A 14,214-nucleotide genomic window follows, 5' to 3' on the forward strand; every position below is an offset into this window, starting at 1 on the left:
TTGCCTGATTTAAAGGTACTTTATTAGTCACATATACAGCTAGTACAGTGAAATTCTTTCTCTGCATTTAACCCATCCCTGAGGAGCAGTGGGCAGCCGCGGTGCAGCGCCCGGGGACCAACTCCAGATTATGAGCCAGTGCCTTTGGTCAGGGGCACTGACTGGAGGATTAACCTAGCCGACATGTTTTTAGTGGTGGGGGAAACCGGAGCACCTGGAGGAAACCCACGCAGACACGGGGAGAACATGCAAACTCCACACAGAAAGGCCCTGGGCGGCCCGGGATTCGAACCCAGGACCTTCTTGCTGTGAGGCAACAGGGCTAACCACTGTGCCACCGTGCCGCCATTTAAAAGCTTATTCATAAAAATCTGACTGTGTTGACAAAAACCTGGAACGCATTTTTGGCAGCCACAAACTTTAATTAAATATTTTTGAAAATCCATTGATTTTAGTTTTAAATGCTTTTTAAAATTTGCTTGTTCATCCCTATATATTATGCATTTTAAATAACTTTTTCACAGTTTAAAATTAAATTGAAATAATATGAACTTGTCAGAGGACATGTGCTTTTGTGGGTACTGGCCTTGTATATAATCAAATAATTAATACAAATATCAACAAAAATATGAAAAATGTGTTATATTTGTGGAAAACATTATCAGATGATCAACCTTCAGTATTCTAAATCAGAAAATGTGATTAATTTTCATAGATATTGTCACTACTCTTAGTGGGACATGTTTTTGCCGAAGTCTCAAGAATCAGTGAATTATTAAGTGGCAATTGATCACAAGTGAGGATGTTTGGTGCAGGCCAAGAATTAGGTTGAGATGTCTGATATATTGAGAGGGACACTCTTGGCTTGCATGATCTCATCACAGCAAGAGTGCGCAGCATTTTCCTGCTGTAGCTACATTGTCACTGTACTAGATGCACGCTTCCATCTAGTGTTTAGTACATGGAATTACATCTCTCATTTCGCATTTGCGATAGAATCAAAAACGTAATTGTAGAAGTAATTCTCTACAGTTTATATGATGATGCGCCTTTCATGAGGGAAACAAATCCAGGATTATACCGTTGTTTTTAATGGGGTTGATTTTAATCTGCTGCGCATGCGCATAACATGGGGGCGGGTTTGTTTGGTGTTTATGTTATGTTTTCTGCCCTGATGAAATGGTTGTGACGAGTTAACACCGACAGCTACGACGCTAAACACAGCTCAGGTAAATACAAAAAAAGGAAAACTAAACGTGGGTCTGTATTTACAGGCCGTGCTGTTATACTGTATCTGGTGTCACCTCCAGTAGCACTGTTTGGGCTGCAGAAGCTTTAGCCGGGGCTAAACAACACAACACACTCGTGCTAGCTGCTAACTACCGCGAGCTTTACTACACCATTCATATAACGGTGCGTCTTGTCGTTACGCACTTACTGGCCCAAACTAAATGTCCTTCCGTCGGACCATTTAAGGCGAATCAAGCTACAGTCCCATTATAGTCAGTTAATGTGGTGTTTTTTCTCTTGCAGTCAGGTTTTAAGACAAGCTAATGTCCGTTAGCCCTCACGGTGGGGTAGCTAATGACAGCATCATTTCGGTTCAAGTTGAAAATCTCCCCTGGTACCACGTCACTGTTGCACTGTAGTAAATACAGTATGTATAGGCTACTGTAGTGTATACACTGTCTAATATCGTATCAATGTTATAGTGTTATGCTGTCAGGCGTCGTCAGAGTATCAGAGCCAGCGGTGGAAACGTTACTCCCCCCCGACCCCCTCCCCTAAACATCTTGATAAGGTGATACAGTGGAAAAAACAAGTCATAATGCAAATGGAGCAAAACCATGGAAAAGCAACTAAATCTTGTCTCGTCAGACACTGAGAAGTTAGTGACTATATCATCTGCTTTTTTCCCTCTTTATCAAAAGTTCAAACTGTTGTGGAAATAAGAAAGATTAAATGAACAGTGAACATGGAATAAGGGTGTAGCCTACAACACATTTTCGTACAAATACGGCTCTTACATAAACTAAAAAAACAGACAGACAAAAAACTACCATATTAGATTAAGTTAAAAGATCATTATAATAGCCTATAATAGATAACTATGGATAAGGAGACGTGTGTGATGTGTGTGTGGGCTGCTTGATAAATGCATGGACATACATGAAAGAGGGTCGGGATGAAAAAAGGGAGAAGGAATGGTCAAATAAAGCACATAGAAATGTAGATGATCTACCAGCAAGTTGTCGGAAAATGCATCTTTTAGTTAAACTATATGTAGTTCACTCCTCCCCAACGCTGGACACACAAACCTTGTGTGTGTTGTTTATCTAACCTTGATTATGATGTAATGACGTTCACCGTAGCTGTAACATGATAGAAGAAGAAAAGTCCAATGTTTAATGAAAAAACAAACAACAACAAACACCCAATATGTTTTCTAGTTTAAACATCTTGGCTTAATTATTTCATTGTCACCTCTGGTACTATCAAGATTCATTTGATTTCACACTGGAATGCAATTTACTGTAATTTGCACTGAGAAATGTCCTTGAAATAAGTAATCCATTACAATAAATGCCATGTCTGCCTTTCTTTTGTCAAGGTCATGTTATCATTGCTAACTAAAGCAGCTGGTAGTGCAGACAGATTTCTAGAGTCTGTTCTATATTAATATCACACAGATTTAACAGCTGTAAAAAAAAAAAAAAAAAGAAGCCAGTTTATGTTGATTTTGATGAATTTGTAAAGAAATGTATTTTCCCATAGTATATCAATTATAGTTTATCAAAAACTTTGTGCACCCCACAACACTAGCTCTTTTGAAAAGAGACGGAATCATATCAAAAGAAGTGGTATGTTAGGTTTAGTATAAGCCTAACATAATAAGTTATACTCACATGTCACGCACCTGCACTAACATTGCAGTTGCTCTGGTGATGTGGTGAATAACACTGCCCTGTGCTACTCAGTTCCCATCTGCAGGGATTCTGTAATGATTATACAGTTTTGTTTGTACAGCCATACTGTGCAAAGAACAGATCGCTCCAGCTGTTAGATGAAAACAGTATTACAGGCATAATATTCCTCTGAAGGGGCGTAAAGCTCCCTCCAAACTTTCCACACCATTATGACCCACATCTGTTTGTAATTTATGATCTGCTTGTCGGTTAGTTTATTCTGCTGCCTCCTTCACTCTAGACAGGGGCCTCAGTGCCTTAAGGTGCAAGTAAATATTCCTCATTCGCCTGATGGAGTCTGGTAAGGCAAGTCCTGTTACCAGTAGTCCAGTACTGGTCATTAATTAACCTTATTTGAGAAAAGTTACGATCTTCTGCTGTCTTCTCTGTTCTGTTCTTTTCTCTCTTCTCACAGTGACGTTGAGTTGGCCTACAAGAAGACAAAGCCATGGGGAACACAAGCAGTGAGAGGGCTGCCATGGGCCATGGCGAGAAGCGGAGAGACAGCCGAGGTATCAAGGACGGAGAGAGGCCCAAGATCCTGATGGACAGCCCCGAAGATGCAGATATGTTCCATGGTGAAGATATGAAAGTAGGACATGCTGCTGTCTCAGTCTGCTGACTCTTTTCAAAACCCCACTCCTCACATGCTCTAAATCAACAAATCTGTTTGTTTTTTTTATTGATATTTCAGGCTCCTTTAGAGAAAGAGGAGTTCCTAGCATGGCAGCAAGACTTAGAAGCAGATGACAAAGCGCCAACTCTAGACCGGCCAACAGTATTTCGTTGGACTGGAGATGGCAAGGAGGTCTACCTCTCTGGGTCCTTCAACAACTGGGCCAACAAGATCCCCCTCATCAGAAGGTGAGAATGTGTCTTTAAATTTCCTGCCTCATCATGTATAATTTGCTATTTCTAATTGACACTAGCAAGCACTTAAAGATTATTGTTTGTGTCCATGATGAAAGGTTGTTTTATGAATGGAACAAGTCAGGTTGTTTTATTGACAAACAGAATTTTGTTGAAATTCAGAACACTGGTTTAGAGGACATACACGTTTTTAATGAGGTTGAGGATTTAAGGGGAAGTTACTGTGTCAACTCACCTGTGTTGCAAATGCTTTCTCTTTTCATCCATCAAAGTCAGAACACCTTTGTGGCCATTGTGGATCTGCCTGAGGGTGAGCATCAGTACAAGTTTTATGTGGACGGCCAGTGGACCCACGATCCAGCTGAGGTCAGCAGTTATTATCCTCTAATGTATTCATTGATATGCCCTCTGATATGGCTTTCATCAATCACCATCCAACTAGAGGGTTTTTTTTCCAGCTGTAATTTAGGCCAACAGTACATGTAGAGGTCTATTCTATCAGGGAGTTTCCTCTACAACATCCTGTGATTATTATCATCAGCATCTATAAAGGAGGACCTATTTTTCTTTGTGAGCTTTTTCTTTCTTACAGTGTGTTACAGTATGTGGTATAGAGTCCCAAGTCTCAAAGTGAGAAACACTTTCAAAATTCTTTTTTTTTCCTCTTGCATGAAAGTTCTTACAGGTATTGATGCCAGTACCTCCCTTGGTGCCACACAACACTACTCACACATTACTTAGAATGGGGTGTTATTAAGTTTTGTGGCTTTATGTTGCAAAGAAACTGTATTCTTTGTCTGGAGAAATCTACTTTATATTTCCTTGGTTCCTTGCACTGCTCCAAACATTATCGTGAGCCCAGCACTTCGAAAAGGGCTGCGCCAGAAACCACGCACAACTGGATGCTCTATTTTTGCGACATTTATTCTGTTGTTCGCAATCAGTGTGGTCAAACAAACCGCAGATTCTGTATATCTGTGTTATCATCACCGTGGACCCCTCATCACTTTGCCTGTGACCTGATCACAATAATATGAAGCAGTGTAGCAAACATATAAATGCTTTAATGTCAATATTTATATTAGATACCTAGTTAACACAGTACATTTTTAAATTATCCACAATTTAACAACTTAATTCATTTTCCAGTTAGCGTGCGTTGCTGATGGAGCGTGTCAGACAGAGGGTGGATGGAGCACAATATGAGGCATAAAAATTAATGTGAGAAAATAATGTCTTTTCAGCACATTGAAGCATATAAACCAATTTTAGACGACACCATGAATAAAAATAATAGGCCCTCTTTAATAAAGCTAGTATCACTTTGCTTTGCCCATAAAAACCACTGGACCAGTATTGTCATGACATATTGAATTGCAATGGTTTCATGCTATTGTACGTTTTATGTTCACCATTATTATATACTGGAATTGCAACTGTATGTAATGAGTTTTGAAATTTTGGCTGCAATTAATAATCTTTATACGATAATGTCTCTTAAGGAAAGACAATATAATCTCACAAATCTGAAAATAATTAACCACACACCCTGTTTCTCTGTAGCCGGTGGTGACCAGCCAACTGGGCACAGTCAACAACATCATCCAGGTGAAGAAAACCGACTTTGAGGTTTTTGACGCTCTAATGGTGGACTCACAGAAATGCTCTGACATGTCAGGTGAGTGCTGACCAGGTGTCGGGTGAGACTTTTCATGCTGCTGTGCTCTAGTAAACTTCCCTGATGCAGAGAACTTACAAGGACGTACAAAGAAAACTATCATGTATTCTAATATTTGGACAACTGTGTCATCAGCAAACATCCTACAATATGAACCATGACAATTTATTCAGAAAAATACATAGTGCAATTTTAAACTGAAATGATGTGTCATTTTGTGAGCCCAGCTTCTGAGGAAATGTTTGATGATGGCTTAGTCATAGTCTGTATCCCCTCCCTTCCTCCATCAGACCTCTCCAGCTCACCTCCTGGACCCTATCATCAGGACGCTTACATTCCAAAACAGGAAGAAAAGTTTAAATCTCCACCCATACTTCCGCCACACTTGCTTCAGGTCATCCTCAACAAAGACACTGGCATATCTGTAAGTAACTGTGATCCAATTTAATCAGGCCCATTTCACACACAGTTAGCTATGTTGAAACAGTGAATGTCTTGCTCATTATTTCTCTCTCTTGTATATTTTAGCTGTTTTTCCTTTAAATTAAAACATATTGCAGGGATATTGAAAAGGCAACACTGTGGTCGTTAATCTAACTAACCATTATGCATTAGCATTAGATTTAACATAATGAATAACAATGTTATACGATAACTAATGAAACACATGATAGAATGAGGCAATTAATCTTAAAAGCTAATATGCAATTAAAACACTGGAAAAAGATCTTTAAAGTAACATTGCGGAGTTTTTCGGCCTTAAAATAATGTTTCCAGACTCATTGCAGTGATAGAAAACGGGTACGAAACACCGCCCCCCCTCCTCCCCCCTCCCCTCTGCGTCGGAGAGAGACGTGGTGGGTAAAAGCGAAACTTACGGTTCTCCTCCGGTCGTCGTCGCCGCCGCCGCCCCCGCCGCCCCACACACCCCCTCCCCCCCTCCCCCGACCACCCGCCACACAGTCTCCTTGCAAACATGTGGGAAATACTGTTGTTTATTAATGGGAATAGACGCTGGATGCGCTGGCTGATAAGTTTCGTTTTCGTTTTTCCCCCCAGACGATAGCGCTTCTCAACCAGATGGTGGGAGCACTGAGCTGAAACTCCGCAATGTTGCTTTAAAGCAGAAAGATGGAAAAAAATAAATCAATAAATAAAATCTGTTACAAAAGTTTTTCACTTGTTTTTTCTCTGTTTCTTTTTGTAATCCTTTTCTCAGTGTGACCCTGCATTACTCCCAGAACCCAACCACGTCATGCTCAACCACCTCTATGCTCTTTCAATTAAGGTAAGGTCTGAAGTTGACTGTGTGACTCCATATATAAATAAGTGTTTTTCAGCTGCTCTACTGTGGGGAAATGTTTTTAGTGACACTTGAAATTACCAGAACTGTTGGCATTTTTACTTGGAAGTGTGGGCTGTTGTGGCTGTTAGCAAGCTCACATGTAGCCGTTGATTCTATCTATGGAATGGCAACAACGATAAGAAGCTACCATTAGAGGAGCTGAAGGACAGATGACTTCAACACTTTGACAGGAAAAACAAACACGACATGCATGGCAAGATACAAATACTAGCAGCAGTGGCAAATTATACAAACCCAATAGTTTGTATTGGGCTCTGCCCATGCCCTTCCATGTAATGTACTTAAAACAACAAATGGCTGACTGACTAAGTGATTGACTGATCATAGTTAAATGATTCAGATATCTTATGTAACGCAGAGCAGCAGCTTGGAAATGGCTTATTTAACATGCATGGTTCAATTCCATGCCCTTATTGTCATTACACAGTACGCAACAAGCTCAGCCCTCCAGGGTCTAGGATGATCAGATTACGTGAAGTTTATAAAGCACCCTAACAAAAAATAGATCACCTGGAGCGCTGCTGTCAACTTCACTGGAAAGTGCAGATTTGATACTTTCTCCTGGTTTTTGTTTGATGTTGATAGACCATGAGAAACCGGAGATACCATAGTGTTAATTAATTTGATTTTACAAAACAGACAAAAAGTGGTTAAATCAGCTGATAGTAATCTGCATGATTTCTGTGTATTTATGGTGACAATATCTTAATAAAGTAGGTTAAAGTGAGAAAATAATTGTCAGATCATAAAGGTGAAGTTGTGCTGAAAAAGAAAAAAGATACCAAACATGGGTCTGGTGAATATTTTTCTATGGAAAGGTAAAATCAAAAGTATTCAAAAACAAACAAAACAGGCTCAGTGGGGTTAAGTGTCTCCAGTCAAGTCTTCAGTTAAATAAAAAAGTCTGTTTATCCAGTCATATATTTTTTCATTGTAGTTTTCTTAAAAGTAATGTTAAAATATCGTCTCGGCTTGTGAGCTGAGTGTATCGTCACACCCCTAGTGGTTCATACAGTAAACATAACTTCAGGGGCAAGTGGACCCAGAGCAGTCCATAAATCTAATACAACCTGTTGCTCTGTTTCAACATTGTTCCGGGGTCTCAACAGAGGCAGAACTGTCAATGAGAGTAGTGTTATTGGGATTTTAGCTGTATTACAATACTGAGCACAGAGTAGGACCTACCTACTGACACAGGGCAGAACACAGATATGACGTGCCATGATGTCAGTTAACAGCGTTTCCACAACAGATTCGGCCTGGTCTCGTTTTCATCCGTTGGCGGCTGGTCAGTTGACCTTGTTTTGAGTGTGTTATTCTTTAAAGCTTCACAGAAACTTGGCAACTGTTATACTATATTTCTTATCAAACAGTTTTACAGGTGTTGGACAAAATTTGGCCGCCTTTTTGGAAAACAAAAAGTATTCTCAGACCTTGACCGCGCCATCGATACCAAATCAAGTTTTTGTCGGTCAACCGTGCAACCGCTTTGCGCTGCAAAAAAACACTGTGCTGCGTTATGAAGTTTGTCTGCCTTCACTTGCATAGGAACACATTAGAACAAGAACCCTTTGAAAGGCCCCTCACAAGTGTTTTAATTCTGTCTTGAAAATGTGTGAACCTCTCTTTTAATGTAAATCAGAAGTGTTTGGTTTGCACTGGCAGCAGGTTAACAGCAGTTTTGCAGCTGTTATTCCACAACAAATGAATCTCTCTGTAAAAGTAGGACCAGAATATAGTATCTGACTGTTGATGGGGATTAATCAGTGAAGCAGGTCTTCTAGATTAGTCGCTGGCCTTCCTACTAATCTCTGTGATATGGTAATGTTACATGCTAAGACTGATTGCACTGTGCAGCTACAATCATTCATTGAATTTTTCCTTCATGTTATTTTTTCTTCCATCACAGGATGGGGTGATGGTGCTCAGCGCGACACATCGCTACAAGAAGAAGTACGTCACCACCTTGTTATATAAGCCTATCTGATTGGAGACTCTCTTATTTATCCCAGTGTGTTCACCGTACACTGAGTGTACAAAATATGAGCTTCACCTGCTTTTCCATAAAGCAGAGAGACCAGGTGAATCCAGGCTCATATCAGTCATTCTTTTCACCTGTTCTATTCACATTCCTGTCTTAAAGAAGCAGAAGCAGAATGAGGGGGAGGAGAGAGATTAAACGTATATATAAAAAAAAAGAGAAAGTTAAATTTCTAAATTAGACTTTTGTTTTGAGTAAAATTCAAGATTTATGATAGGAATGCCATGAAAACAAAATAATAAACTATGTAGCCTAATATAAAATGAGATGACAAAGTTAGACAAGTGTCTAGAGATCGGTTAAACAATGACATTACTTTAGCTGAGCTTGAGCTAGCACAACTCTAAAATTATATCTTGTACACTCACTGTATGCCTGGTTGTTGTACACACCTGCTGAGGATGATCGACGCCCTGCAGTTACTACAATCCTTCATAATCTGCCTTTAATTGTTCCCTGACTGACCTCTGTAGTTTTCAACAACAGTAACTTTGCTTAGTAGGCATAGAGAGGCATTAATAACGAGGTACGGCGCGATGACATGGCTGTAATCAAAGCAGACATTAATGGAATGAGAAGAAATTGAACTGAAAGACCTCTGATACGTGAGGTTGCTGTCGTCCTTCCCACGGTGAAGACAGCAGTGGTACAATCAAGAACGTGAATGTGAAAGTCAAACAAGGAAACAAAAATGCACTGCAGTAGTTTTCCACTGTTCTCTTTTGCCTGTTTATCTTGAAATAGTTGTATTTATGAGTTGTATTTCATTTAGTATCGTCACAGAACACACAGTAGATATTTTTCTATTATTTGTGTATTCATTCATTTGTTTTTCTATTTTGATTGATGCTGTTTGTTTTGTTGTAAAGAGTTGTAGCTGCAGTGCTGTGGTCATTACCATTCCAGTCAAAGACTAAGACCATGTAGTCGAGACCAAAACCATATAATACATTAATTTGGTCTAACCAACTATTAGATTTGCACTAAGATAATAAACATTTATTTTTTGTAGTATATGAACACTTACAGCACAACAATGCATCAGAAAAATAATGCGCCTCACACTCCACATAGGTTTAGTACCATTGAACAAGTGTCCTCATAATTTTCTGTTTAAACTTTTATACAGTGTAAATTATTTCCATAAATGAAGACTCACCATATAGATGAAGTTTGAACCCTGCTGGCTTAGTCAACAAGGCATTATTAGCCTTGCATTGGAACATTTACCAATCTTTAGTAGTAATGCTGAAGCTTCAAATGAACTGAACAGAAGAAAATATTTCAGTGGCAACAGTAGGTGAAAGACACATGACCAACATTTGCTTTTAGAGCCACGACAGTGTCAAAGGGACCAGGCACAGGATTATGTAATAAGACTGGAAGTGTTACTGAAGAGGTCTGTTACAGTAAACCTGCTGATGGTCTGTGTACTGTATACTTTGTGAAGTCTAATTGACTGGACTGAGTTAAAAGAATGACTTGAACTTGAACCATCAACATATCATTTCAAATCACGTTATCTGGGTTTAATTACTAGAAGCAATCGAGACCATGATGTTGATCGCGGCCCGGTAGAGGCTGACACTCCTCACTCATGTTCTCCTCTGTTTGTGTTACTTCAGGTATTGTTTCAACACTAACATGATAATGACATGCTGAATATTTCAATACATTGCAGTATCATTAAAAACACAATTGAGCCTTTGAACCATGCTGGTGTGTATACATTTTCCATTTTCAGAAATATTTGTATTAAAATTTAAGTTGAACACATTCACTTGAAGGTTGTTGTTTTTTTTGTGTGTATGTTTGTATTTTGTCAGCCTCAATTGAAACAAAGCACTTTATTCTGTACTGGTGTTTTTTATGACACACTATTTTTAAACATATCCTACTTTTATAATGTCAAACAATTACCCAAAAGAAAAGAAGAACTTGGGTCCTTGTGTAGCTCAGTGTGTATAGCAGGCGTCCCATATACAGGCTATTGTCTTTGCCCTGGTTCGATTCTTCCCCTGACTCTTTGCTGCATATCATTCCCCCTCTCACTGTCTCCACATTTCCTGTCTCTCTACTGTCATATTCAGTAAAGGCCTGAAAAGCCCCAAAAGTAGTTTAAAAAAAGACTAAATTTCAGACTAGCACCTTTTAAATGAAGGATTTTAATTATGTTGTATATATTTATGTATTTAAAAAATCTTGTCTTTGCAACACACAGCACTTGACAAAAAAAAATACAAAAGGACGGTTGAAATAAAGATGAAGGCAGACAAAAAAAAGAGAAAGATTCCCCTTCACTTCTCCTGTACCTCTGTGACCTTTGCTCTCAACCTTGGACTGATCTTTGTATAGGGTTGAAATGGACGTCTGGGAGTTTCCATGTCCCTTTGCATATGGTGGAAAAGCCTAATTGCGGGTTAAATTTAGTCTCATGTTTATTTTTTTGTCTATTGTAGGCACAAGGTTGTTACATAATTACATAGTGTACAGTACATTGTATCTTACAGTTTGACTTGGCGCGATTTTCTTTCAGCATGCCAGTTACATATACTATGACCTTTCCCATGCACCGTTCCAGTGACATAACACACAGAGTGAATCTATCACTTCCTTTTTGTGTGTCACAAAATAATGATGAAAATTACAGTGTTTGCAACAAGTAGCATGGGGTTTCTCTGATATCTGATATTGCTGCACTTCTGACTGATATTGCTACACTTATTACAAGGGACTGTACACAAGTCATTCATGATGTGTCAAGCACAGTGACACAACACACAGGTTGCAAATATCTGACCAGGGGTTGACCTGTGATCAAGAGGATGGAGCCAGAAAGACGACACACCAGGCTTCGTCCACTACTGTAATTCAAATCAAATTTTATTTACAGTGGGTACGGAAAGTATTCAGACCCCCTCAAATTTTTCACTCTTTGTTTCATTGCAGCCATTTGCTAAAATCATTTAATTTCATTTTTTTCTCATTAATGTACACTCAGCACCCCCTCTTGACAGAAAAAAAACTGAATTGTAGAAATTTGTGCAAACGTATTAAAAAAGAAAAACTGAAATGGTCATAAGTATTCAGACCCTTTGCTCAGTATTGAGTAGAAGCACCCTTTTGAGCAAGTACAGCCATGAGTCTCCTTGGGAATGATGCAACAAGTTTTTCACACCTGGATTTGGGGATCCTGTGCCATTCTTCCTTCAGATCCTCTCCAGTTGTCAGGTTGGATGTGAACATTGGTGGACAACCATTTTCAGGTCTCTCCAGAGATGCTCAATTGGGTTTAGGTCAGGGCTCTGGCTGGGCCATTCAAGGATGGTCACAGAGTTGTTCCGAAGCCACTCCTTTGTTATTTTAGCTGTGTGCTTAGGGTCAGTTGTCTTGTTGGAAGGTGAACCTTCGGCCCAGTCTGAGGTCCCGAGCACGCTGGAAAAGGTTTTCTTCCAGGATATCTCTGTACTTGGCCGCATTCATCTTTCCTTCAATTGCAACCAGTCGTCCTGTCTCTGCAGCTGAAAAACACCCCCATAGCAGGATGCTGCCACCACCATGTTTCACTGTTGGGATTGTACTGGGCAGGTGATGAGCAGTGCCTGGTTTTCTCCACACATTACCACTTAGCATTAAGGCCAAAAAGTTCAATCTTGGTCTCATCAGACCAGAGAATCTTCTTTCTCATAGTCTGGGAGTCCTTTGTGTGTTTTTTGGCAAACTCTATGCGGGCTTTCCTATGTCTGGCACTGAGGAGAGGCTTCCATCGGGCCACTCTGCCATACGGCCCCGATTGGTGGAGGGCTGCAGTGATAGTTGACTTTCTGGAACTCTCTCCCATCTCCCCACTGCATCTCTGGAGCTCAGCCACAGTGATCTTTGGGTTCTGCTTTACCTCTCTCACCAAGGCTCTTCTCCCACAGCCAGAGCCCTGACCTAAACCCAAATTAGCATCACTGGAGAGACCTGAAAATGGTTGTCCACCAATGTTCACATCCAACCTGACAACTGGAGAGGATCTGCAAGGAAGAATGGCAGAGGATCCCCAAATCCAGGTGTGAAAAACTTGTTGCATCATTCCCAAGGAGACTCATGGCTGTACTTGCTCAAAAGGGTGCTTCTACTCAATACTGAGCAAAGGGTCTGAATACTTATGACCATGTGATATTTCAGTTTTTCTTTTTTCATAAATTTGCAAAAAATTCTACATTTCTGTTTTTTTTCTGTCAAGATGGGGTGCTGAGTGTACATTAATGAGAAAAAAAAGAAATTAAATGATTTTAGCAAATGGCTGCAATGAAACAAAGAGTGAAAAATTTGAGGGGGTCTGAATACTTTCTGTACCCACTGTATATGGCACTTTTCTTAGTATATTTTTTGGCTTTTTTGCCTTTTTATTTTGATAGCACAGTGAGATAGACAGGAAAGGGGGAGGCAGAGAGAGGGGGAATGACGCCTGCGTTGAGGACTGTAGCCTCTACATTTAACCACTGCGCCACGCACCGCCCCTTGTATGGCACTTTTCATTCATAAAAGTAACACCACAAGTGCCCCACAAATACAGACAGAAATACAGACATACAGACACACACACAAATAATTAGAATCATTTTAATCGTGTGTGTATATATAGTGAGAGAGAAGAGTAAAAGGGATGTTACTGCAGCATTGCTTAACAAATTATCAAGTTTACTTGAAGTGAGCAGGAAATGTTCTTGTTGTGGTGTGCACTGTTCAGGGTGTAGATTCAGGCGGTTCAGCTTGAGTGATATTCACAAGAACCTGTTCTTCTGGCCCATGACAGATGCTCTGTGGAGTCAGCCACGTGGTCTTGCCTGTACTGTTCCACAGCTATGCCGGTTACAAATAGGCATATGATTTTTTTTTTTTTCATTAATTGGAGAAGTTGTGCTCCCTCAGGGAACGAAACTTGCAGCTTGTGTTCAAGGTGCATCTCAGCAAAACCCTCTGAATTGTTAAATTTGAGTTTCTATTTGAGTGTAAATTTCTGTTATTATACTACAGTACTTATTTGCTTTTCAATTAAGTGTATTGTTCTTATATTTTTTGTGTCTGAAACCAAGAGCCAGCCCTCCAAAACCTTGTTCCAGAATCATTGAATAAGCAGGTTTTATCTACAGGGTTCCTACACATTTGAAATTTCCAGATTCCATACTTTTTCCAGACCCTAATTTCCAGACTTCTCGGTAAAAAAAAAATCAAATTATTTGTGATATTTGAGTAAATAGATGTGGATAATATTTAAAAAAAAGCATGCAATCATTTGTTTTCA

At 39.7% G+C, this 14,214-nt stretch overlaps 1 protein-coding gene across 1 annotated transcript; it reads left to right on the plus strand.

The window, feature by feature from the left end:
* The first annotated feature begins 1,127 nt into the window (after positions 1–1,127).
* On the plus strand, positions 1,128–10,697 carry prkab1a (protein kinase, AMP-activated, beta 1 non-catalytic subunit, a). Its single transcript, XM_085793865.1, has 8 exons — positions 1,128–1,229; positions 3,382–3,558; positions 3,661–3,830; positions 4,109–4,202; positions 5,400–5,514; positions 5,805–5,938; positions 6,734–6,802; positions 8,790–10,697. The coding sequence occupies exons 2-8, from the start codon at positions 3,415–3,417 to the stop codon at positions 8,865–8,867; spliced, it is 804 nt and encodes a 267-aa protein (XP_085649991.1). The 5' UTR covers positions 1,128–1,229; positions 3,382–3,414; the 3' UTR covers positions 8,868–10,697.
* Positions 10,698–14,214: the final 3,517 nt, after the last annotated feature.

The sequence above is a fragment of the Trachurus japonicus genome, chromosome 12 (assembly GCF_045865225.1).
Source record: "Trachurus japonicus isolate A0001 chromosome 12, Traja_1.0".
In the NCBI taxonomy this organism is placed as follows: domain Eukaryota; kingdom Metazoa; phylum Chordata; class Actinopteri; order Carangiformes; family Carangidae; genus Trachurus; species Trachurus japonicus.

Excerpts from the sequence above, each read along its gene's own strand:
- prkab1a (XM_085793865.1), top strand. The coding sequence starts at position 3,415 with ATGGGGAACACAAGCAGTGAGAGGGCTGCCATGGGCCATGGCGAGAAG. Across the intron at positions 3,559-3,660 it reads TCCATGGTGAAGATATGAAA|GCTCCTTTAGAGAAAGAGGA; the intron begins GTAGGACATGCT and ends TTGATATTTCAG. Across the intron at positions 4,203-5,399 it reads GGACCCACGATCCAGCTGAG|CCGGTGGTGACCAGCCAACT; the intron begins GTCAGCAGTTAT and ends GTTTCTCTGTAG.